This window comes from Excalfactoria chinensis, chromosome 4 (assembly GCF_039878825.1).
Source record: "Excalfactoria chinensis isolate bCotChi1 chromosome 4, bCotChi1.hap2, whole genome shotgun sequence".
NCBI lineage: Eukaryota > Metazoa > Chordata > Aves > Galliformes > Phasianidae > Excalfactoria > Excalfactoria chinensis.
Genome location: NC_092828.1, coordinates 54,568,203 through 54,593,028, shown reverse-complemented (window position 1 = coordinate 54,593,028; position 24,826 = coordinate 54,568,203). Strand labels below are relative to the sequence as shown.

The window sequence follows — 24,826 nt, the reverse complement described above, 5'->3', positions numbered from 1 at the left end:
TTGTTACTTCAGGCTTTTTATTAGCATTAGTTTGGAAATCACAACAGAAGTGTGTTGACTGATCTCTTACACTGCGTTTAACCGGTCTGTATTGCTGGTTTTTATATTTGAAGCCCTCATGCAAGTCCATTTATAAAGAGGATTGCTCTGATTGAACTTCAGTATCAAAGTGCTTTGCCCTTCCCCACTTTGAGTGTAGCATGTGAAATTCAGATTTCATCTACGCTAGAGGATGTAACACAAAGGCCCAGAATATACATAGCTAAACTGCTAAAGCTGTAGGAGCAGCATGCCAATTAATAACCCATTTAAAGAGGTCTTTGGCAGCAGGCAGCTGCAGGATGCTGGGGTTGTTCCCAGCCCAGATAACAGCAAAAGACAAACATATGAGCTGAGGCGCAGCGCACAGGCAGCCCTGAGCCTTCCCCAGCACTTCCCCAGTTTCTGCACCACTCACCCAAGTGCAAAGCTGAGGACACACCCAGTGCTACCCAGTGAAAAAAACAAACCAACACATTGTAAGGGACAGGCCCAGTAATGCCTGGAAGCTGATGTCTCAGCTGTTCCTGGAACTGAAGCCATCTACAATCCCAAATAGAGGCTGGGGGGGTTGGGGGGTTTGGCTTGGCCCTTCTTGGTGCTGCTGCTTCCCTTTTTCAACATGTCAGCAGGCATGGCCTTGAATCCAGGACTGGTGATCTCTATTTCTTCCTTTTTCCTTTTGCTCTTGAAGTAACACAAAGCTTACTTGAACTTCCTCATAAACTGCACAGCTGAAGTACTAGGTGTGAGGGGGCCAACAATAGGTGGTAACTGTTTTGTAGACTTCTATTAAATTGATCCTTTTTTCTCTTATGAACAGATCTTGGGTGTCATTTCACCTTAATATAACCGGAGGCATCTGCAAATCCAGTCACTTCTCCCTTCCTCCACAAGGGGGACATGACACTGGCTGGACCAAATGTGTGCTCATAGCTAGTGGTGGGGTATTGCAGGTGCCAAGAGCTTTTACAAGCCCCAGCTTCTGATTTAGGTGCCTTGTCACATGCAGTGACAGCGACCATAGTCCCTTCTGCTAGTCCCTTGCAATCATCATCAAGTTCCCTTACAGCTCCTTTAATGAGCACCATCAGGCTGTCTTTAAATATCCAATGTTGCAATATGGTCAGTTTCTCTGTACAAAAGCAGATCAGTAAAATATTTTAAAAGTGCATTAAGTAGAAATAGAGCAACTGTAGAAGATTAATAAGTTTTAGCTAAATACAAAAATATGGTCCTTAAGTCACATAAAGTCTTGATCACAATGTCCATGGAAATGTAAACTTGATCTAGGATCCCTTTTATTAATGCAACCCAGCAGAAGTGACAACATCTCAGGCCAATCCATCTTATGCCCTTGCCTCAAGAGTATGTAGTCCTACCTGACCACCTCCATCAGATTTTCCAGAATATCTTTTTCCTGTAAAGTAAATATGATATTATGACCCAAAGAGTTGTTGCAGTGAGGTTTTGAGTCAGGTGCTCTGCATGGGATTGACTGTCTTGCATCCTCCACTTGAAAGGGAAGTAGTTTTCAAACACTTCATGTCCGATGTAGACCAGGATTGAGTTCATTCCTGAAAGTAAGCGCAGGTGTTAGCACTCCGAAGAGCAGGCAGGAGCTTGCTGCAGAAGAAGTAGGCCTAGACATGCCAGGCTTATGAAATGGAATGGCATTGAAAAAGTAACAGCCAATCCCTACAGCTAATGTTCCTTGCTCCGAGGATGCTATGCACATGTGTTTGCTTTCACATGCCATCTGTGGGACTTCATCTCCGAGAATGTTTATTGAAAAGAAATGCAGATAACGTACTTGCTACATTGAACATACAACCAGATCGATGTTCCCACAGTTCTACTGACAAGAATAATCACAGTTATTGTCCTTGGAGTGGCTAGGAGCCGACCTATTTGTTCAGATTTATTGCCTTTCCAAACAAATGCTGACTGCCCTTCAAAGCTCTGGGATTTCTGGTAGGAGATATGATACCGTGCTGTTACCCTATCCATCTTCCTGTCCAGATACCAGAGCTCAAGAAATGTTCCCTGTGCTGTGGGTTTGCACTCTGTCCTCAAATGTTTGTCATGAGCCCAGTGTGGTTAAAACCACAATGGGACGCTTTGGGAGACAGGCTTATCTAAAAACACAGAGAGAACCTATGTGGCTGCCCAGGGGATTTTGTCTTCCACATCTTCAGAAGTGGTATCGCTCTGCTGACAGGCCTTCAAGTTTCCCACTAAGTTAGCTAAGTCTCTGCAGCCCTTTCCAAACCAACTGTGAGCCAGCTGTGGTATTTTGCTTGGTGCTAGGCAGCAGCTCCCTGAACTCAAGATGAAACTTAAAACGGTCATGTGGCAACAGTTGCTTCCAGCCTTCATTTAAATACTGGCAGTCCATCTCCCTTAAATTTCTGGTCTAGTCTCTCAATTCTGTGCAAAAATTAAGCTCAAGCTAATCATTTTGACCTCCTTCAAGGTACCTCATTCAAAATCCCACCTCTTTTGATGACAAAGGAGGTACAGAAACATAACTGGATAGTTCAGAAAGAACTGGAAGGAATGCATTTCCTGATGTGTTTTCACTGACCTGGGTAGAAAAATGGAGCACCTGACCACAGTCTCTTGACATCCACAAGGTAATACATCAGTAATAAGAGGATGAAGGCAAAGTAGCTCATGGTTGTCACGTATGACGTTGACCTATGCACATTTTCAATAGGAGGTCAGAGAAGTAAGTGATACATACAGATCACAATACAAGCAAGAGAAAACAGGTAGAATAATACTTTAAGAAAGTCATACTAAAAGCTCTCAGCTTACCATAAGTTCTTGTTTATGGGAATAAAGCCTTCTTCTTTAGAACATTTTGTTAAGGTAGCAGAAATAATTCCCTGCAATAGAAAAGTTACTAAAGTTTATATAACCACTGCAACATTTCAGACAGTTTGTGTTGAACAAGAAGACGGGTCTATTAAGGAGCTACCCAGTGATACTTAGACCATACTAGGTGAAATAACTTACCATTACTATGCTCCAGATAAAGAACCGGCTCATAATCTGTTTGTGCTGGTCTCTGTATGACAAGATAATTTTTCCTGCCTAGTATAAACAGAATACAAAAAGCGAATTAAGGCCTGTAAACATATCTGGCTCTCAAAATGTAGTTGCACTGGCTACAGGCTCCTTGTGCTAAGGCAAGGAACACCAATAGGGTTTATATCAGCTAAGTGTCTGAAAGGCTGAGAAACTGAAACTTTGCAAAGAATGTACACAGATGGAAGAAATACCTAAATGCAAATCATTCAGCAGCAGAGGTACACCTTATATCCCTTTCCTACTCTGTTAATAAGATTAGGATGAGCAACTTTGTTAGGACAACATCGTGACTCAAACTCCACATCCCAACCCTCAGCAAGGGACTGCACAAAGGAACAAACTGATGCCAACTCCCTGACCAGCCCAAACAGCTTCTTGGCACTGCATCCATCCCAGACTGCTTGGAGCACATGTTCCTTTTCAAGTTACTGCCAGGTTAGATTCTGACACCCACCTTAGGCTACATGGCCTGAAAGCACTGCTCTAGAAAAGATTTTGTTAGAACCAGTCTCAACCTCAAATAAAATAAGCTGCCTCCCCACTTCCAAGATGCCCTCAGATTTTCCCATGCAACACACAGAAAAAAAGAGGTACCTGCAGTCCTAGAAATGCCATTAAAATGGTATTTATGGTCCCCAGGATCCCTTCAGGATCATATGGCACTGTTGTTTGGTAAAGCACCTTAAACATAAAGCAGTTATTACAAAGCACCCAAGCAACGAGTATCCTTTCTTTCCCAAGCCCCTCCTCACAGCTGCACTTGGTGGTAGCTTGCAGCTTCATACTGCAAACCAAAACCTACTTACATTGCAAGAGGGATGCTGATACATATGCTTTTCTCCAAGAACCAAACGATCAATGTAACCAGCTGCTCCTCCAGTGCAGTTAGGATAGTTTCCAAAATCTCCAATGCCCCCAGGACCAAGATAGCCCCTAGGACAAAAACAAACAAGTTAAAGCATCGATGCTAGATGTATTCTCTGTCCAGAGGCACACTGTGAAATGCAGGTCCTATGTGACAGCTGGTCTCAAGGGTATGGGCAGGAACCTAAAGCAAGGCTTCAGTTCAGCCCTGGTTCTCCAGCTGGCTGCTCTACCTCCTCTGCAGGTACTGACCCAGGATGCGGGATGATGTTGTGATAATGGCATACTGCTGTACACAGGCCTCAGGGAGACTGCAAGCCTCTTCTCACAGAAGCAATAATGTCACCTTTTCACACCAGTTATTTCAGTACCAAAGTAAAAGCTTTTTTATACAATAAATTCTTCCCTTCAGCTTGCTGCCCCTACAGCTTTCATCTCTGTCCTGTCCCTATAACTGTTTTTTCTCCTGCCAGGTAGAAAATACTTAGCGTGATGCCCCACAGAAAGTAGTCTGAGTGCAGTCTTACCTGGGACAACCTGGCACAGGTAACAAAAATGTCAGGCACAGCCAAATCACTTCTAACACCAGAATGAAGATCCACTGTGGCCAGAAGGGGAGAATATCCTGCAGAGCAGGACATGACATCTCCTGCATGAGATGGATGGAAGGGGAAATATTAACTGGCAAGTGAAAAACATGCCCTTGGGGACATCCTGTACTTCTTGACAGGCATTTCCCCGGTTACAAGAGAGGGCTGTTTTTGTTGAAAATTGGTTACTGCCAATGGACCTTTCATCTTTATAGACAATTTCCAGACACTTAATTCTTTGAGGAGGGGAACGGGAAATAAACCAAAACAAAAACCCACAATGTTTTTCAGCTTGGAAAATGTAACAAGGAATTTTGATTCTTGAGTAGAACAAAAGCCTTTTGGGAAAACAGATTCCAGAAAAGTCAAAAAAGCAGTATTACTTTCCCCTGCTGTGGAAAACCACTGCCAAAATTAACCGGACAAAACAGAGGCCGCAGGATTCAGCATAGAGATGCCCATCCCTGCGGTCCCTTGGCAGTGGAAAGTCATCAGAAATGCCTGGGAATGTCTACTTCTAAACACAGGATGGATCAGTGACATGCTCAAATAAAGCAAAGATAGACAAGATAAAATGCAGAGGGGAACACTGAAAGGTGCGTGTTCTCTGACATTTTCACCAGGTCACGCTGTGTGGCACATCAAATAAGACATTACATGTTCTTTATCACAGAATCACAAAATCACAGAATCACAGAATGACCCGGGTTGGAAGGGACCTCAAGTATCATGTAGTTCCAACCCCCCTGCCTAGCAGGGCCACCAAACATACACATTTACTAGATCAGGTTGCCCAGGGCCCCATCCAACTGTTTATGCTCAAACAAGAAGAGAAATTCCCAAACCCTACTCCCAGTATCATGTGTTACCTTCCCACGTAACTTACCAAAGTCCCGCTGTCAGCACCAGCTCTTGTAAACAGGAGTTCAAGAGCAGCAACCACTAGGTACGTCAGTCCCAGTCTCTGGAGTACTCCAGGGATGCGCAGATTTTCCCAGGACACTGGAAAAAATACACACAATGTGAAAGAGGAACAAACATGGGCTCCTTCATAAATATACAGACATTCTTCCTCAGGCAGAGCTGAGAGCCACTGCACCTGCAAGGTGTGTGGGACACCTCCATTCTGCCACTTGATTGTAAATCATAGCCCTGTGCAAGTCAACACTAAGATGATAAACAATGCCCAGCACAGGGGTTAAACAGAAAGAACTGTGTCAGTCTCGTATAGGAGGAAGCCCAGCTAAAGAAGCAGAACAACAGAAATAGGGTTTTGCTCACATGCTCCAAGGCAGTAATTGGGATTCACAACTATGACTCCCAGCAGGATTAGCAGAAAGCTCCTCCAGAGGATTTTCCCAAGCACCTTCTGCTTAGAACTTCCCCACCTCAGCATGGAGCTCAGCGACAATGCTATCGATGTGCCCATGATGAACACAAACCTACAGAACAGAAAGAGGACACAAAGCAGCAAAGAGCATTTAGCTGTTCTACTGGTTCATAGGGACCACATTGTCATCAAGAGGGGCAGGTTCCTAACAGCTGTTTAACACAAATTCACCCCTCCAAATCCATTTTCATACAAAGGCAGGGAGTATGCAATGTTCCCCTGGCAACCCTTAACGTCACTTGATGCACTACTCTTCAGGAAGACCTACCATGGAAAAACCAGGTCTGCCACTGTTAATCCTATAAAAGAAATAAGAAGAAACACATTATTTTCCTCAAAACTTCCCTAAAAGCTAAAAATGTTATGCTATGTCAAAAACAACAAGCTTAAAAACAGACTGTGATTTGAAATTAACCCATCATTGCACATGCATTGCTTCTCCCATCAGCCTAACGGGCTAGATACAGTACGGATGCAAACCAGCAGAGCATCCCAACCTCCAACTAAACACAATGCAGCAGGTAACCATACTTAAATATCAGACTTAAAATGCAGATTATCTGTGTCTCAATTGTACTTTACCATTCCAACTCTCATGTTTGAAGAACCAGTATTTTCCTCCTCCATAATTAACGAACACCATAATTATAAGAGAGAGGCTAAAAAGAAACAATGAAAACACAGAAAGTACCACATTTCAATGAAATACATATGCACAAGCACAGTCAGCATTCATTCCATTAAAACATTTCCAACTGTGAGATCTAACGTAGTTTATTTTCAGAGATTACATACAAAGCTTCCAGATTTGCTGAACAGGGAGCAGTACCTCAAAGATCATGGTAGTAAACTGAAGTAAGCACCTTCACGCAGTATTTTCATGATGAATGTAAGTTGCTCTTTTCCACCAAGAACCACAGTTTTAACATCAAACTAGATGTGTGGCAAGGCTTCAACAGTAATAATTACAGTTTTGATTATCTTTCAATTTAAATGCTTGAACGGTTTCACTGCTACATATTTCCATATCCTGTCAATCTGTATTTGGACAAATCTCACTCCCCTTGAGGGAGCTGCTTTTGGACAAGGTCTTATGCTCACCCTCGGAAGGTGTCCAGGGAGCGCAGTCGTTGCCGAGAGGTTGCGCACCACAGACGTGGGGAAGGATTACTGCTAAGGGAGTCTGTGGCGCTCGGGGACCCCAGCTCCTGGAAGAACAAATCAGATACAGGAAAAGCAAGTCAGTGGCTGGCTATGGAACTGCATGGGTTTGCACACCATGTTTGTTCTGATTCTCCCCATCTTCCTTTTCTTTTTGCTTCCCCACTTGCTATTTCTAACCCTCTAGTGACTCTAAAGTGTGGCAACAGTATTTGACAGGAAAACGCAGATGCTCTGTACTCCACCTTTGACCAGGGTGGAACCAATAAGCCAGTGAGAAAACCTTACATTTCAGATTTGTGGGAGCTGGGTCCAGTCCAAATCAGCCACAGACTTGCCACCCCTGTGAGGGCAGCTTTACAACTGAGCTGAGTACATCCAGCTGCTGACTCTCATCAACAGGATCAGTCCCATCCCATCAGCACTTGTCTGACACTACAGAGAGAACATTCAGGGAGCTAAACCAGCAAAAAATGAATCTTTTTAAAAGCAGGACTGGCTTCTTTCCAGATGGGTTCCCTAAACCACTCTGATCAGCTCCAATGACAGCATAAGGCAGCAACATTGCTTCAGCACAGATAATTGGAGATAAGCAACATCAAGAATTGCTCCAGAGCTATGCTCCCAGCTCTTCTGACTCAGGTTCAGACCTCCTACATATGAAGCCCAGACTGTGACAATCCATCTCCACTCTAGTATAAAACATGGCTCACAGAAACGCCAACTCTAGGGCTGTCAAAGGAATCTTAATTTAAGCTTAGCTTCCATGAAAATTCCTATTGTGCTGCAAGCAAACACACAAGTTGGCACTTCAACCCCACCCTTACACAGCTTGCATGAGACGGGGCCAGTTTTCACAGATGCATGTCCTCCATCTGGGCAGAAAGCTACATATTCCCAGCTTGCAAGAGTTCTGCAAGGAAACCATAACTCTAAACTGGAAACCCAGCCCAGCACTCTCCATTGACATAAAGCTGCCTGTCTGACACCAGTACAAGATTTGGCAAAGGCAACAGGCACAAGAAAATGGCAAGTCATAAATAAACCCCCAGATGCCAAGACAACATGCGTTATTCTGAGGTTAAACCACCACCACCAAATGCAAATGAAAGGTACTTTGGTCACTCACAGAATTAATCAGACGATCAGTTTCCCTAGGGTTCAGTTTCTTGTAAACCCAGTTTCTGACTGGACCAATTCTGAAAATTAGTAACAGTTTAAAAGACAAAACAAAACAAAAATTGGCTACTTCATAGCCAATTCCATCTTAATGTCAACTATTTAGTAGCATAACTCAAAAGCTAGGATGGCCCCTATTCATGTTTCTCCAGTTCACGTATGCAATACTGATATACAACCAGTACCTGTGACCCCAGTTACATCCATTCACCCAACAAGATTAAATTTGGGACCTCTACTCCCAGGCTGCCCACAGACAGGGACTCAAGTCACCCAGCTCACATGACAGAAGATCATAGTTGTTGAAGATGCTTAGGTCCGACTGACTTGCACTGATTATTTGAGGCTGTTCCCTCAAATATATGAGTCCCGGGAGGGTAAAGCAGAGTGTATTGATACAGTTTACAGCTGATGTCAGCTGCTCTCCAGCAACTGCTCTGCGTACAAGCTAGCAAGCTGTAAGATATTCCTCAAGGGAAATCAAATCACCCTGCATTTGTCATTGCACGGACAGCTAGCACAGCCTGACTTGTACATGGCAGCCTGGCAGCAGGGTGTTACCTGCAAGCAGGGACTCCAAAGCACTACCACACTACTTTAAATTGGGTGACCCCATCTCACGTATGAGGAGGTGTTACCATACTGTTCACTTACTTCATAACAAGGCGACAGATGATCAGGATAGCAAGGATCCCCGAGTAAACCAGGAAAGCAAAGAGGATAGCTACATGGAAAAGAACACAACTCTGTATCTTACACAACAAAACTGCTCATTGGCAGGGGTCTGGTCAAGCGTGATACAAACACAACAACCAGCTCATCCCACCATCCATCACCCCACTTTCTCCACAGAATATATATCCCCAGCCTGAGTCCCATGAAGAGAAAAAACAAAACTGAAGCAGGCTAGCAATCAGTAACTGCACATCTTGGCATGAAAAGGCAAAATAAATGCACACTGAAGCAACAGTGAAGAAAGAGCTGATGTGCCATATGTTCTGATGAAAAACCTAGAGATTCAGAGATAGCCTCAATGAGTACAGGGAGAGAGTAACAGCATATGAAAGAGGGAAGGATTTTTCTTTATAGCTGGATAACTGGAAGGACTGAAGAAAAGCCTGATGCAAAGGAGTGGAATGGAAGAGATGAGAGCTTAAAGAAGACCTGGGAAAGAGGAACAAAAAAAGTAAGGCAGTGGGTTTACAATTAAATGCACAAAGACTACAAAACAGAAATCCAAATACTAAGATTTGTTTCCTGTTTTATGAGAGAAGCAGGACAGAGGGAAGAACAAGTGTCCTGTGTGTGTTCAGAAACATGGAGGGAAAGAGGAACCAAGAATGATAAAATCTCCTTCTGGATAAAATACCCACTGATTTTTGTGGGGCTAATTTCTGCTCCAAAAATGTTGTGGTCACAGGGCATCTCAAGTGAAGAGACCTGATCTTGGCCAGGGCCTCCAGGCAGGGTTGTAAAATGTAAGGAGGCAAAACACTGAGAGAAGACATGCAGACCCACTGCACACTTCAATACAACCCGGGTAGCTACAGAGGCATTTTAGGTAGCTGGCTTTATTGAGACATGCATGTTGCAGAATGAAAGAGGAAAGCTGAGCATTACATACGGAGGTAGCTGTTGATGGGGCCTTCATTGACGACTATGTCACAAGAAATGGCTTTGGCACTTGTGTTTAGGGTCTTTACCACTAGGCAGTAACTGCCAAACTCTCCAAAATGATACTGAATCCTGCAAAGAAAAAGGGAGACAGAACTTGCTGTTCCATGTAGATAACAAGGCATCACTCACAGAGCTGCAGGTGAGCATCACCCTCCCTAAGCTCACATCACCCATCTCCTCGCACCACTGCCTCCCTGTGCGAGTGAGACTGGGCTCCGGCATGGGCTGGCCCTGCTCCCAGACCCACGCAGCGTAACCCAGAGCCTGGCGAACTCTAGGTCTCAGTGGTCAGGAAAGAGGTGAAGGTGGAGGCAAAGATAACACATCAGTCGCAGCGCGGGGGAAACAAAAACCCAGCGGCACACGGGGAGAGCCAGGGCGGTGGCACTTACTTGCAGAGCTCGCTGCCGGCCTGGGAGCCGTTGAGCAGAAGGCTGAGCGGATGCTGGGTGTCCACCACCGCCACCGCGCTCGGGCCCCCGTCGCTCGGCGGGACGACGGCCAGCAGCTGGTAGGAGCACTAAGGAGGAAGCGGAGGGTGAGGCGAACCGAGCCGCAGGCCGCGGGCCAGTCGCCGCCCGGCTCGGCGCGCTCACCCGGTGGCAGGCTGAGGAGCGGGCGGCCAAGCGGAGGCCCTGCACGGGCAGCTCGTTGCGGACCAGAAGGAGAGCCTGGTCCATCTTGAGCGGCGGCGGCGGCCCGGCAGTGGGCACCTCTCCGCGCGACTGCGTGCGGCCCTGCGCCAGCAGCAACGCAGCCAGCGCCACCGCCACGGCCGCCGCCATAGCGGCCGCCATCGTTCCGCCGCGCTCCGCCCGGGGGAGGTGCCGCTCTAGAAGCGCGCCCGGCGCCGCGGCCCAGTAGCGGCGGTCAGGGGCGTTGGGCCTCGTCGCGCTCGGAGCCTGGCCTCCCGTCGCCACGTATCGCGGGCCGCGAGGTTGGGCGGCACGGGGAGGCGGTTGTGCGGGCTGCCATGAAACAGCCCCTTAGAACGCCGCGCTGCGGAGGGAGCCGTCACCCCCGTGTCTTTCACAGGGGAGATGGAAAAGAAAGCGCATTTCGGGAAAAGAGACTTTCCTCCCAGGGAGGCGCCTTCGCTGCTGCCGGCGCTGCTGCTGGTGGCGGTGCTGCTCCTGAACGCCCTGCTCTACCTGTACCTCGGCAACCTGCACGGCTCGGCGGGCCGTGCCGACACCGAGCCCAGCCTTTGCCCTTACGGGTCTTTCAAACTAGGGCCGGTGAAAAACTGCTCCCCCTGGCTCTCCTGTGAAGCCATCAATAGGGAAGTCAGAAAACTCAAATGTGTTGGTGAAGGAGCTGTGAAAAAGGTGAGTTTGGTTATCCTTTCTTCTCTCCAGTGATTCAGCTCGCAAGGGCTTTCTTTGTTAGCTGCCCACGCTGCTTTTATAGCTGCCCTTACAGCAGCTGAAAGTCTTTGGCTACAAGTGAGGTAGGAGGCAGGAGAAATAGGGCCATGGGCAGTTTGTAGCTGTCTCACCAAACACCAGCTACACATGCAGCACCACAGGGATGGGTGAAGTGCTTCATATGGTGCTACTGTGGCAGAACAAGTCTGGCTGGGTGGTATGAAGTCATTCTGTCATTTAGTTCATCCACTCCAATGAAAATTCAGGAAATCGTGAGCCATCCTATTGCTGTAATTACAAAATCAGGAAGGGCTTGCTGCAACATGTATGTGCAGCAGGTACAGCAAAGCCCAGAGGCTTTGCTGCTGACATAACATTGTACAGTCATGCACCAGCATAAGACTGACCACACTGGGTGACTGTAGTTTGTGGCTGTGAATAAGCATTCGCTTGGATGCCACACGGTAACAGTCAGCGGAGGAAGGCTCTCCACATGTCTTACGCATCTCTTCTGTGTCCTCAGGTCTTTCTTTCTGAGTGGAAGGAAAACAAAGTGGTCATTTCACAGCTCACCAACCCAGAGCTGAAGGAAGACTTTCTCCATGGACTGAAGATGCTGAAAGCACTGCAGAGCAAGCATGTTGTCCGACTGCTTGGCTACTGCGAGAAGCAGTTCACAATCCTCACCGAGTACCATCCTCTAGGTTCCTTGAGGGGTCTGAATGAAACTCTGCACATCCCCAAGTACAAGAGCATGAACACTTGGCATCGAAGGCTGATGCTTGCTATAGACTATGTGAGCATCATTCGCTACCTGCACAACAGCCCTCTGGGCACCTTAGTGATGTGCGATTCGAACGACCTGGACAAGGTGCTCTCGCAGTATCTTCTAACGAGTGACTTTCACATCCTGGTGAATGATTTGGACGCTTTGCCTCTCGTGAACAGGAGCGCCGGCAGGCTGGTGAAGTGTGGTCATCGGGAGCTCTGGGGCAAGTTTGTAGCTCCTGAGCAGCGTTGGCCCTATGGAGAAGACGTGCCATTTGATGATGACCTTATGCCCCCATACGATGAAAAAACAGACATCTGGAAAATCCCGGATGTCTCCAATTTTTTCTTGGGCCACGTTGAAGGCAGTGACATTGTGCGACTGCACTTGTTTGACATCCATGCGGCATGTAAGAAGAAGGACCCGGCCGAAAGGCCTTCTGCCCAGGAGATCTTGGACACCTACAAGAAAGTTTTAACTCTGTTGATTCGGGAGGCAGCCATGCCTAGTACTAGGGAAATGTTGTAACAAATCATGAGATGAACAGTGGACTGAAGTTGGTGTTCTTATTTATTTAGCTTGCCTGAAGGGCAAAGTGTCTGTTCCCTCAATTGAGAAGACAAAACTGACTTTGTACTTTACCTTTTGATTAAAAAGTATCTACTCAATGCTGAAGCTGTGCATCTTTCTCATTGGTGTGTTTAATCTATCAATGCAAGAGGAGGAGGGAGAGAAATTATGTTTTGAGGACTGGGGAAATTTCTCAAGAAGCAGAATTTTTCTTTTGCAACATTTATATCAAATTCCCTTTTCAAACACGAAACATTTATGTACAGAAAGAGTTAAAAAAAAATAAAAAAATAGTGTCCTACTTAAATGAACTGGCAGAGGTCTGGGGAACAGAGACTACAGCATGCCCCTCTCAAGCTCTGTGCTGATTCTGGTGGCTTTGGCCCATGTCTTGTGCACAAAGTCCTCACCCACTTCCCTGTGGAGTAAAGTCATTCAAAAACGAGTACAGTTCTCTGAAGGTTTTGGTGAGCCCCGATGCCACCTTCCCAGCCACTCTGCCCAGCCTCCCTGCTGGATGGGGTATTGAGGTATTCCATGGGCTGCTTTCAGAGCCATGTGGCCACTGCTCTGTGGTCCCCATATCCCACTAAACGGCATGTTGTTATTTTGAAGGCAAGCAAATGATACAGAGACAGCTTAAACATGTCCGATTTTGGTTTTGAAACATTTGCCCCTACAGCGTTCTCAGCAAGGTTCTTTGGAGATGAGGCTCCAGGAGTCCTCTTGCTCTTTATTAATCCATAGAAGTGTGGGCTCTTTGGAAAAGAGCTAAAGCGTATCTTTTATTTATATTCAGTTTATCTCTTTTGCACTCACTTTCATGTTCCCTGAACATGCATGGATGGAAGGAGAAAGAATAGGGAATGGGAAGAAAACATGACTTCCTTTGACAGCAAATTGTGTGTTGGAAAATAAAAGAATAAACAACTCTGCCAGGCCTGAATTCAAAATGTATTCATCAGAAGAACAACAACAATAAAAAAGGCTGCTTCTTTGTTCAGTGAGTTTAGGAGAAAGCTCCTGATACCAACGCGGATGTTACAGCCTGTCACAGGTACCAACCGCTGGAGAAAGAATAGAGTGATGCCTTAGTTCTGAGTAGGCCCTGTTTGATGAGATTGGGATTTAGTTGTGCTCTTGGTGGAAAAAAAGAAAAACCAAACAGGAATATTACAAATGAGATGTGGACTCCACCATTAGTAGAGGACTTTCTGTACTATCGAGTAGGTCTTTGGAAGGCCTAATGGCCTGAGACAGCTTTCTTCTTGCCTTGAAAGGTGAGTTGCAGGCAGAAAAGTACACCGCCCTTTCTGCTGAAGAGTTTCTGTTCCTTGCCACAGTGATGGTCCGCTTCATCTAAACAATCCATGTTATAACTGAACTGAGAAAACAGTTTTTTTACTTATGCTCAACTCCATGTGTTCTTTTGCTGTAAAATTGTATTGTAAATGAGAAGACTGTCCTGCACATGACAAAATTCCTATCGATTTCTTACAATGCCAGCAGGAGTTCTTTCAAAGCTGGTCATTATGGTTTTCCTTTCCCAGTGAGCAGTCTATTTTCTTAATTTAGCTGATTTTGCCATTTTCCAGCTGTGCAGTTCTAGCCAGCAGAGCTCTTCCTGGTAGCTTTCTTATTCACATCATCAGAAATCAAAGCTCCAAAACAGAGCAGTGACTTTGGATACTTCATGTGTGTTTTGGACTTCGATTCAAAGCACCTTCAAGAAAGGTGTAGAGAAAAAAAATGCTGTCCGTGCTGTAATTATGTAAATCATCCTGTGAATTATTAATAGGGTTATCCAGGGTTTTACAGTTTCAGCATGAAGCTAGGATGTGCAGGTGATAGAAAAGAATCCTACTGTGGCTCTTCAAAGCCACAGATAAGGGACAAGTGGCAGATCCCTTGCTTATCCCACAGCAGCATTTGTTACATTTTGCTAGCCCTTACATATACTTGGAAGGAAAATCAGCATCTTGGGTCCTTGCTCTGCTGTGTACTACTGCACCTTGCAAGCAGTCATATGAATTTCAAAGAGTGAAAAATAAAGGGACAAATTCTGGTTCTGAATCTGGCCTTGGAGATGTCTCTATTCCTGGGTGAAACTGTTACAAATTAAAAAAAAAAAAGGTGTCTCCCCAGCATTCTGCCTTAACACTGTGTCCCTCACATGTCTCTTCCCTGTGCCTCCTACTCAGCTTCTGTGTTGTCCAGCCTTGTATTTCAGCAAGAATAAACTAAGTTTCCTCTGAACAGAGAATTAATGGAGCTTTAACGTGTTTCTTTGGGGAATGTTTCTGTCTACAAGGGAACACTAGATGGCAGCATGAAGGTCAGTTTAGCTTTACTTTTTAGCAGCTGCAGTCTCTCGTGCTCAAACATAGCTGAGACGTGGCCTCGGGGGACCTTGGGATCCTGCTTTTCTAACAAATGTCAATATAGCCCTGAAAGATGGCATGGTGTTTGCATTAGCAAGTCTGTAATATGAAGGCAGATGCAAGAGCTCTCAGAAGAGCTACCATGACAAATGAAGGTTCCACCTCCTCCATAACTTGCATATATTACTTGCATTCATTACCATCGCTTTTGGTCTCACCCTGGTCCAAGCTCAACCAAGGCTGAGTGTCACCTCCTTCCAGCCTTTCAGGAAAATCAGAGGACTTTGCACCCTCTCACTCTTTCAGTTCTTCCCAACCAACCACTTCTGCAATCTCAAGATAGTACGAACCCTGACCTTTCTTCATTTCCATCTCCTTTTCCCTTACTGGAACCTAGCTGAGGCTTCAGAGAAGGGGAAGAGGCAGGTCATCCCTCTGTGCAGTTGCTTTTGCAAAAGTTACAGAACCATGACACTCTGTTCTTTCTAATTCAATCTGCTGGCCATTCTGGTTTTCACCATCAATGACAGTCATGGCAAACATTCAAGGGAAACATTTTCTGCCTCTCTATAATCAGTATTTTTACCTGATGGAAAACATCGAAGGATGAAGAGCAGGAACAGGCCTTTTTCACAGTGAAAAACCTGCAAGCTCCTCTTTTCTAATCTATACTCTGTCTGGCCTTAGGACAGTGAACGTGACTTCTTCTGCCATGCCTACTGCCACAGCTCTGCTCTGTTCTGCAACACTGCTGGCTCTCATCCCAAGCTCAAATCAAGGCACCCACATTCCTTGTCCTTTCCCACAAAATATGCTTCTCCTAACCACCTGAGATGGCTACTGCCAGCCTTCCCATTATATCCCTGTTCCTCTACCCCAAAAGTCCTGCCAAAGGAGCTGGTCACACAGATGCAGGCTCCAGAAGGAGCAGGACTGCTGCTGGTGCTCCTCTCCAAACCACCTTAGTGGTCAGTGTCAAGACATCGTCGAGCGTTTATTGGTTTTGTTTGTTTGCTTTGGTCCTGTGTGGAGCTAGGAGTTGGACTTGATCCTTATGGGCTCCTCCCAACCTGGATATTCTATGATTCTGCTTGGTTTTTTTCCCCCCAAACTACTATCTGACTGAAGCTTGATGGAGCGTGCTTTGATTTACGTGCCAAGGGTTTCAGACTGCATCCTAAAAGCAGTCCTATAATCCTGAATCCAGGTGAGCAGCCTTTAGAGTAACTCATCTGTATATTTGACACCACTAGATGTAAAACTCATGGTGTGCTTATAAATATCAGCTGCCATGTATGTCTGAATAAATGCTGAAGACATAAAGTAGGCACACTTGGTTGAACTGAACAGAGCCTTTCATTCTTTGGCACGAGAAGAGGCTGTGCAGGGAAGTGGTGGAGTCATCGTCCCTGGAGGTGTTTAAGGAAAGGGAAGATGTAGCACTTAGGAACATGGTTTCTTGGCTACTGGTCATGGTAGGACATAGTTGGAAGGTCTTAGAGCTGGTCTTTTCCAACCTTCATGATTCTACAATTCTTTTTTGTTTTTTGAGGGATACTTTCAAAGCCCACACCACTCTGTATTTAATGGAGTGGTAACTATTAAGTGTATCAGAAGTTTAGAATACCACAAAAACTTGAAATTCTGTCACAACCCCAAAGCAATATTTTTCTTTTTGGTACCACATAAACAAAACACCACACTGCTATCTCTGTGAAACAGAGGCGGTGTTGCTTGCAAAATATAATTGTGAGATATTTGGCAGAACTTGCAACTGTAAACTGATTCTATCATTATGACCGTAGTACATTACCAATAGCTGAGTGACCCTGGGAACAAGAAAAAAGTGGTTCTCAAGATCTTCTAGCGTGATACAATGCACATATTTGTAGAGTTCATCCAAATAAATTATATGCTAGATGGTACTTTTAAGAAAGAAAAAGGACTTTATGGTTTTATTTTAACTGAAATATTGTATATTTGAGATGACATACTCGAGATGACCACAGGATTTCCAATAATTGTCAGTCTGTGTTCCGAAACCTATAATCCTGTATTTATGAGGATTAAACGGTGAATGTATTTACATTACAGCGATACGTATGCCTCAGCATTTTCTGATTCCATTTAGCCCTGGGTAACTCAAAATCCATGAATAATTATATATATATATTTATACAGAGAAGCACTCAGACTCCTTGGCCATACATTTCAAAAGACTGTCAGATTCCAGCATTCCCATTTTGCATAGGAAGTAACTGGATTCTCAAAGCTGTCAAGAATTGGACAATTTACAGTGAAATTTAGAGTAGTTGGTGGATGCTGAAGACTTTTGAAAATAGGATTCTTTCCATGTAGAGCTGGAAGACCCTTTTCTGCAATTCTCTCAGCTGTTCTATCGGACTGAAGTGAATGCAAGATTTCTCTGCAGGATGATGGAAGCTCCCACTTTTGAAACCGATGTGTTTTTGTTTTTTTTTTAATTAAATCACACAGTTATACTTTTTTCTCCCCAAAAGCCGGTTCCTATGAGGAGCTGAGTCAGAACCATAGCTGAAACTCCTCATTTGTGCTTGGTACTATGTAACGCTGACAATCAAACTGCTAAGCTTAGGTCCCCACTGGCTACATTTTGCCACAATAGCTTGTGTCAATGCCACTTGTTATTATATATTATTTGCTCAGTGCCCATATGCAGGCTATGTAGGTACAGCACAAAATGACAGTCCTTTATCTATAAAAAAAAAAACTTTAATATTAAAAAACAACAATAACCCAACTCACAAACTAACGCCCTTCTTGTACACTAGCAGTATACACTACTGTTGGCTGTTTCATTTGACTTAATCCAAGCTACAAATAAACAAGCTAAATGCCCTACATGGACAGGTCACACCATTTGTTATGCTCATAACTACAACTGCAAGGCTTGACTTTGCTGACCAAATTCAACATCGGTTTATGCACCAATTTCTAAAGGTGTTCAGGAGCCTAAGCTATAAAAGCTATAAGAGGAAATGCTGGTGTAGCAGGACTAGCTAAGATAGCTTTGCTAGCTTATCAGCTTTGGTATTGAACCAGGTTCCTCAAGAAAGTCACGCTGAAGGCTTACACCCCCAAAAGTCCTACTGCAAAGGGCCAGCAAGTGGGAAATGACCTCTTCTGAGGTTTGCAAGACTGTCACATTTAGCACCCTGTCCTACCCACAGCTTAACATTTGCTAACTTCAGAGAGATATGCGGAGAAAGAAAGAAAATCTCTATTTTTTCTTGAGTAGGGGGTGGGTGGATTATCTGTTTTAAATAGAATATTTAATTAACTGAAAGAAATCAAGCACCTGTTGGGTGAGGCAGAGTTCATTCCTATGTGCAGGAGGAAAATCCAGAGAGATGAAGTTACATTTTGTAGATGCAGGTTTTGGTTTTCTCCAGAAAAGAAGCCGGGTGCAGTCTTAGGGCATTCAGGATCTTCCCAGGTTGTCCAGAGTGATGCTGAAGGATTAATGAAGAAAGCCCCTTTAGATAGATATTAAATGCACCTTCCCTATACCTAGTACAAGTGAGCTTCATCTTAATTGAAGTCTGTAGGTAGTAGTGATACACAAAGATCCATATTATTCTTATTCTTTTTCAGGCCAGTTGGCCAAAAAGTTCAACATACTGGGGAAAAATAAATAAATAAATGAAAAACCTCAAACTTGAGAGAAACTGTTTTAAATCCCCATGAAACCAGGCTTAATTTACTGGTTTGAGTCATGTTCCTTAACTGATAGACTCTTTTTCTCCTAGTGGTTTCCACAGTTCTGCACATGGGTGCCATCTCAATTTAATGACCTAGAATTATATCTAATTGATGTCCTTCAGCTCTCCTTTCCCACACTGTGGGGGGCAAGGAATTTTTCTCATGATAATAGCACACTAGCCTTTAATTTTTGGATATTCTCATTTTCACTCATCTTTATCCTTTTCTGCCCTGACCTGAAGCCCCTTCAGTCTGTCCCGTAGCATGGGAGCAGGGTGACTTGCTGTATCTTGTGGCAAACAGCTAACAAAAGGATGCAATTCCCACAAACTGCTTGGACATTTGCAAAGCAGATGCCATGTTAGCACGGCATCTAGGCCCCCTCCTCAAATCAGTAATGAGCCAGGGAGACTCCCTAGGCACAGGAGGACTCATCATGAATGTTTGAAATAGGTTAGGAGCACCATGCCCTAAAAGTATTTTTTCCCCCCTTATTAACTTACATACAGTGGTGATAGCAAACAATTCCAACATAAGCACCTATGACCTAAAGACATGTAAAGCAAAAGGAGATTAACCACATTCATGATGTTTACACCAAAAGAGTTGTGAGACTTTAAAGTGTCATAAAATCACATCTATCACATGACTCAGACATAGGAAATAAAGGAGCAAGAGGAAAGCGTGTATGTGTTTGAACACCCTTTGCTTGCCTGGTTAGTTTGTATCTCAGTAAGCACGTCAGACAACCTCCCGCATTCCTAAGCTGAAGCGCTCTTTCTGCACCCACTTTTCTGCCCCAGTATAATCCTACAGTTATACTTTTTCAAACCAGGAGCATATGAAACATACAATACGCAGCTGGATATCCAGCAGCTCTCATTTTGGCACCATTAAAAAAAAAAAAAATTAAAAAAATGCTATTTTTGTTTTGACATCTTGAGCTGCCAACTTTAGTTGCTATGTGAGAATCGAAGGCATTTGACAATGATGCTGGTCACGGCTGAACAAGCAGGGTGGGTGAAGGTGCTTTTTAACTCCACACGTGCCAACCCTTCGGGGCTGCTAAAGTCGTACCCCCTACCGCCCCCTGTGCCTGCGTGCGTCTTCCCTCGGATACAGGCAGCGCGGAAGCATAAAACGGGCTGTGTTCGCTGTACCAGCTGCGGCAGAAAACATCACCCCACTACACCTCCATCTGTCTCAAGAACTACTTACAGCAAAACGAGAATGAAAGCACGCGGTGTGGGGGAGTGGTCCCAAGATGGGAGCCGCCTCTCAACCCCCTCCTCCACCCCAAGATGGCGGCGGGGATGCAGAGGCGCCGCTCGCAACAGGGGCCGCAGGGGCCGCGCGCGACGTCACTTCCCGCCTTCCGCGCCCGCTTGTAACGGCCGCCCCAAAGCGCCGTCCTCTCCCATGGCGGCAGCGGCCGGGGGGGCGGGCGGAGGCGGCTCGGCGGCGCTGGGCGACAGCGGGGCCATCGACTACTCGGTGCACGAGGCCTGGAACGAAGCCACCAACGTGTACCTGCTGGTGGTGCTGGCCAGCCTCGCCCTGCTCGTCTATACGCGGCGGTAAGGGGGTGAGAGGGAAGGGAAAGGAAGGGAGGGGTCAGCCGGGGTCGGCCCACGCGTATAGTGTGTGCCGTGTGTGCCGTGCCTCCGCAGCAACAAGAGGAGGATCCTGCGCATCTTCACTCTGCCCCCTGCGGCCGAGACGCCGCCCGAGCCCAACTTCTACAACAGCATGAAGAAGATCCGCCTGCGGCAGCAGCTGGAGATGTACTCCATCGGTAAGGGCCGCGCCGCCCCGAGAGGGCTCCTGCTTGGGGCGACCCTGTAGGGGTGTCGGATGGGACCTGTCCCTGTGTGCAGGGGGGCCGCAGGAGCCCAGGGCGCTGCTCTGTGGCCTAAGGGCACAGCGAGGGAATTGCTGTCAGCTTGTAGGAGTTGGAAAGCGGATGCAGGTGTCAGAGCGCAGAGGGCTGGCTGTGGAGTCATGAATAACTTCTCAAGCTGAAAATAAATGAGAATTTTACTGTATTGCTAAACGTTGCCACTCTCATCTGAATGCTGAATATCAAGATTGAGATGGGAGAGAGCCCTATGGCTCTGATATCCTGCATTCCCAGCTCAGTGAAACACCTGCATTTGTCTCACACTTACCATGTAAGCAACAGAGGGAAGACGGGCAAGGAAAATGTAGTGAGTTGAAACCACCTTTTAAACTTCTAGGTTGTCAAACCAGGCCACTGCATTGTGTGTAACAAAATGACCATGCTACCTATAGAGGAATGTCAACTGGCACCTGCTGTGTGTTCCACTGTGCACAATGCTTTGATCTTCCTTTGTCTTGCTAACCAGCCTGCTTTTGAAGCACATGTCATTGTTAGTATGTGGCCTGTGTGCTGCAGAGACCAGTGGAGAGTTCCTGGGTGACTAACAGGTTGCTCAGAATAGTACTTCTGAAGCCACAGTCTTTAATTGAATGTTATTTTTTTTAACAAAGGGATCTGAATGGAATGATATTTCTTTGCCATTGATGTGTTGTTGGGACGCTGCTGCTCAGACCTGAGGCCTTGTGCTAAAGAGTTCTGTATGGTGACTGAGATGACTTCTCATGCAGCTGAACTGTGAAACAACATTCTCTAATCTTAGATCTCTCTTGCTTGAATCGCATTTACAAACCGATATAGATGTAGGTGCACATATGTGTATGTATGAATATTTATTTTGGTGATGTAATTTGTTTTGATCAGTGTTTCTTCTTTGTTTTTCTTTTTTCCAGCAAGAAAATATGAGCAGCAGCAGCAGCAGCCACCAAAACAGACTGAAAGCGTACAGCTGTCAGTGGAGTAAAGCCTACAGCTGGAGGAACTCAGGACTTATTTCCAGAGCTGACAATGCCAGTTGGTGTGGAGCTATTTTCAGTGCCTCTTAATCGATGCAAGAGGGAAAGGAAAGGGGTAGAGTACTCAAAGCTCTGGTCTTGGTAGCTTTTCTCTGAGTCCCATGAAGTAAATGGAATGCCTTCTGAATGAGAGTGCCCAGCTGCTCTGAGAAACCTGAGGGCAGAGAGGTGCGGTCTTGTGAGCACCTTGGGAATCAGCTCCGCAAACAGTACTGTATAGGAAGTAAGGCAGTACCAGGCTGCCAGGAATCTGCCCGGTTCCTCGGTCAAGCAGCGCTGAAATTCCGTAATGCTTTCAGTAAATGTGGGTGAGGATGCTGGCCTCTCTGCCCGGTGTGGGTGGGCAGCTGAGAGCCACGGCTGTAGCACTGGCCGTAGTGCAGGAACATTGTGCTCTCGTGTCAGTTTGTTCCCACTGCTGTGAGCCTTTCCTGAACAGCTCTCGAGTTGGCAGTGAGCTGCGGGTGTAGGTGCTGCTGGTAACAAGTGCTGTAACGCTGTAGCAACAGGAGTTAGTTACATTTGTCCGACTGGGAGAAAGACCGGACTGTAAATATTTGTGTGACCGGAACCAGTACCAAAAAGCATGGTTCATCCCGAACTGGCCTTACGCCCTCACTTTTCTGTTTTAAATTCCTCCCTGTAGATCATTAAATTGGTAAATGACTTTTTAATAAAAGCATCTGAGCACGACAACGCCTTGATGCCGTACCTGCGCTACTGTGTAGCAGTGCACCATGTGGCTGCGCTGGGCCCGGGCACAGCCGTATTTCCGCGGCTGCCGTCAGCGCCAGCACTCGGCTCTACGGCGCTGCCCGACCCTCAGCTCCCTCTCCCCGCCGGAAGCGGCGCCCCCTCCGCATCGACCTCACTTCCTACCGCTACTTCCGCCTCCGGGCCGCGCCGGCTGCTGTCGCTCCGCCGCCGTTGCCGCTGCTGCTCGCGGGGCGCCCGACGGGCGGTGAGTGGGGACACGGCGGGGCACGCGAGCGGGGCCGCCCCGCCCTCGCCCCTCCCCTCGCTTTCTGGGGAGGGGGCCGCCTCGGTGGCGGCGGCGCGCACGGGGGGCGGTTGTGAGGCGGGAAGGAGCCGCCCGAGGAGAAAGCGCGGGCTGAGGCGGGGAGGGACGGATGGATGAATGGGCCGCCGCCGCGCCGGGCGCGCTGCCCCGAGCCGCAGCCTACCTGGGATGCCGCGGCGGCGGGAGCCTTTCTCGGGGGCGTACTGCGGCGCTGCCGCTGTCCTCGGCGGCTCCCGGTGCGGCTCCCGGCGCGTCAGTAAAGCCGCGTGTCAGAGCGAGCCATTCTTTCCGGTTCACCGAACCCCGAACTAAAGTCCTGTCTGTAGCGAATTGCTTCCCGATTTTCCACTCAGTTGAGCTGGGAGCGCCGTGGGGTGCTTGGAAAGGCAGGGCGGCTTGCGGGCTTGCGGCTCTGCGGTACGCACGGACCTCAGGTAGCGACGCAGGTATCTCTGCAGCTCACTCGTTGAGACAAACAAAGCTTCAGGAGGTGCGAGAAATGCAGACGCCATAGCGCTTGTGATGGCACTGTAAGAACGCTGCTCGAACCCTGAGCAAGAGGCGGTAGTCGTTGATTTCCCTGACACAAATGCACTTACTGACGTTTTATACAGCGAAGCCATACTCTGTTCTACTGGAGGCTTTGTATCTCACCCGTGTAGCACACATATGTCTGGGACAGAAGGGGCAGCCAGGGCAGAACTTTTCGTTTGTTACCTTTGAAATGTCTGCGGTGACTTTTTCCAGTTAACTCACAGTACTGCGTATGGAAATAAGTGCTTTCTTTAACTGCCAGTAAAGAAATCAGTGCCTGAAAGCAAAGGCGGTGCGGACAATAGCTCTTTTCTCCATGCCCCTTTACAGCAGTCAGGCTCGTAGGCATACACAGGATCTTATTCTTATGCTGAATTATTAGGAATCTTGGACGGGAAAGCTTGTGACCTTTAAAAAAAACTGTTCCAAAGTTATCTTCGGCCACGTTCATTCTCAAGAATGCTGTACAGAGGCAAATCTTTCTAGCTTACCCAATACTCTTTAGAAAACAGTCGCAATATGGAGATTCAGTAGTGTCTGATTGCACAAAGCGTGGGAGGAAAGGCTTTCAGATCAGTTAAAGCTCTGTGTCTGTACTGTAGCTTAAAAAAGCATTAGCAGGTTGCTGCCACATCCCACCCTGTGAGGGGAGGGAGGGAAGGAGGGGTGACTAGATTTACAGCACCCCCCCAGTTGGTTTAAGGTGAAATGACACTCAAGATCCAAACACAATCATCAATTGTACTACATCATCTTAAAAGCATTTGCACTTGTAGAGCTCTAACTAAGCTTTTTTGCACGACATTATAAGAAATCAAAAAAGACTTGTATTACTTAAGATCTTTAAGATGGAAAAAAAAGGAAAAAGCGGGTGGGGAGGAGGGTGAGAGAGACAAACAGGGAGAGAGGTCACTGGTCTGGGTTCTGGTGTTGGTGCAGCCAGCGGTGATCCTCAGTCTGTGGGAGTGCTTGTCCAGAAGTCCCAAACTTCCAAAGTCCCCCTGAGCTCCTCTTGGGCATCCTTTTATACCCGCTGGATTTGTGGGCTTTGCCATCACAGCTCCGCTCAGTCGGGGGAGTTTTGGACAGAGCAAGGCCATCCTATCTCCACAGAGCTCCCTGCTCCAACCACGTTTTCAGCTGTTAGCCTGCTGTCATGGCAATGGTCTTATCTCGTGAGTCTCTGGGACAACTCCAGGCATACCACAGATAAAGCATAACTTGGATGTTCTTGAGAATCTGACTGCTCTGTTCCCCCTGTGGAAGCTGCTGACAGTCAGATTTCTGCACAGGCAGTCTTCAAGTGGCGTTACAAGCACGACTCTGTAATTTTATGTGAAAATTATAATCTTCTGGTAAGTGGTGGGAAAGTCATTGCAGCACTCCCCACTAAAATGTGTCTGGCTAGGATTTGCACTAAGTATTGCACAGAGCCTTTCAGATGAAGCTTGATAAATCTAATGTCAAGGTTCCAGAAAGTCTTAAATTTATATAAATGATGAACACAGCTGTGTTTAAGGCTGAAAATACTGCA

General features: G+C 46.4%; 4 protein-coding genes across 9 annotated transcripts in view; 3 read left to right on the top strand and 1 right to left on the bottom strand.

Annotated features, from left to right (window-relative positions):
* Nucleotide 1: 1 nt before the first annotated feature.
* HGSNAT (heparan-alpha-glucosaminide N-acetyltransferase) lies at nucleotides 2-23,039 on the bottom strand. 3 transcript variants are annotated; one of them, XM_072335163.1, is made up of 18 exons: nucleotides 22,922-23,039; nucleotides 18,421-18,574; nucleotides 10,389-10,516; nucleotides 9,944-10,065; nucleotides 8,974-9,043; nucleotides 8,270-8,339; nucleotides 7,081-7,187; nucleotides 6,562-6,638; nucleotides 6,248-6,278; nucleotides 5,871-6,031; nucleotides 5,476-5,591; nucleotides 4,527-4,648; nucleotides 3,942-4,068; nucleotides 3,730-3,816; nucleotides 3,061-3,138; nucleotides 2,860-2,930; nucleotides 2,627-2,739; nucleotides 2-1,616 (listed from the first exon to the last, which is right to left on the bottom strand). In XM_072335163.1, exons 5-18 carry the CDS (start codon nucleotides 8,976-8,978, stop codon nucleotides 1,435-1,437), a joined length of 1,347 nt encoding a protein of 448 aa, XP_072191264.1. In that variant the 5' UTR covers nucleotides 8,979-9,043; nucleotides 9,944-10,065; nucleotides 10,389-10,516; nucleotides 18,421-18,574; nucleotides 22,922-23,039; the 3' UTR covers nucleotides 2-1,434. The 3 variants fall into 3 exon arrangements, with proteins under 3 accessions (XP_072191264.1, XP_072191263.1, XP_072191262.1); XM_072335162.1 differs by lacking the exon at nucleotides 22,922-23,039 and adding an exon at nucleotides 20,043-20,169; XM_072335161.1 differs by lacking the exons at nucleotides 18,421-18,574; nucleotides 22,922-23,039 and adding an exon at nucleotides 10,593-10,973.
* On the top strand, nucleotides 10,155-14,956 carry POMK (protein O-mannose kinase). 2 transcript variants are annotated; one of them, XM_072335166.1, is made up of 3 exons: nucleotides 10,155-10,507; nucleotides 11,032-11,324; nucleotides 11,887-14,956. In XM_072335166.1, exons 2-3 carry the CDS (start codon nucleotides 11,037-11,039, stop codon nucleotides 12,658-12,660), a joined length of 1,062 nt encoding a protein of 353 aa, XP_072191267.1. In that variant the 5' UTR covers nucleotides 10,155-10,507; nucleotides 11,032-11,036; the 3' UTR covers nucleotides 12,661-14,956. The 2 variants fall into 2 exon arrangements, with proteins under 2 accessions (XP_072191267.1, XP_072191266.1); XM_072335165.1 differs by lacking the exon at nucleotides 10,155-10,507 and having other exon boundaries at nucleotides 10,839-11,324; nucleotides 11,887-12,976.
* Nucleotides 20,041-22,430, top strand: SMIM19 (small integral membrane protein 19). Its single transcript, XM_072335167.1, has 3 exons — nucleotides 20,041-20,401; nucleotides 20,495-20,619; nucleotides 21,615-22,430. The coding sequence occupies exons 1-3, from the start codon at nucleotides 20,055-20,057 to the stop codon at nucleotides 21,683-21,685; spliced, it is 543 nt and encodes a 180-aa protein (XP_072191268.1). The 5' UTR covers nucleotides 20,041-20,054; the 3' UTR covers nucleotides 21,686-22,430.
* SLC20A2 (solute carrier family 20 member 2) overlaps nucleotides 22,587-24,826 on the top strand; it is a 57,489-nt gene continuing 55,249 nt past the window's right edge. For 2 of the 3 annotated variants that reach the window (XM_072335159.1, XM_072335157.1), the window contains exon 1: nucleotides 22,587-22,698. The gene's annotated coding sequence lies outside the window, so the exon portion shown is untranslated. The remainder of the gene's footprint in view (nucleotides 22,699-24,826) is intronic. The other variant, XM_072335158.1, reaches the window with a different exon arrangement.

What these genes read in the sequence shown, in the direction of transcription:
- HGSNAT (XM_072335161.1), bottom strand. Translation starts at nt 10,793, where the DNA reads ATGGCGGCCGCTATGGCGGCGGCCGTGGCGGTGGCGCTGGCTGCGTTG. An exon ending in CCCATAAACAAGAACTTATG is followed by an intron (nt 2,740 to 2,859) that starts GTAAGCTGAGAG and finishes AAATGTGCATAG; the next exon opens with GTCAACGTCATACGTGACAA. An exon ending in TGCTCCATTTTTCTACCCAG is followed by an intron (nt 1,617 to 2,626) that starts GTCAGTGAAAAC and finishes GCTTACTTTCAG; the next exon opens with GAATGAACTCAATCCTGGTC.
- POMK (XM_072335166.1), top strand. Translation starts at nt 11,037, where the DNA reads ATGGAAAAGAAAGCGCATTTCGGGAAAAGAGACTTTCCTCCCAGGGAG. An exon ending in GTGAAGGAGCTGTGAAAAAG is followed by an intron (nt 11,325 to 11,886) that starts GTGAGTTTGGTT and finishes CTGTGTCCTCAG; the next exon opens with GTCTTTCTTTCTGAGTGGAA.
- SMIM19 (XM_072335167.1), top strand. Translation starts at nt 20,055, where the DNA reads ATGAAAGCACGCGGTGTGGGGGAGTGGTCCCAAGATGGGAGCCGCCTC. An exon ending in CTGCTCGTCTATACGCGGCG is followed by an intron (nt 20,402 to 20,494) that starts GTAAGGGGGTGA and finishes GTGCCTCCGCAG; the next exon opens with CAACAAGAGGAGGATCCTGC. An exon ending in GCTGGAGATGTACTCCATCG is followed by an intron (nt 20,620 to 21,614) that starts GTAAGGGCCGCG and finishes TCTTTTTTCCAG; the next exon opens with CAAGAAAATATGAGCAGCAG.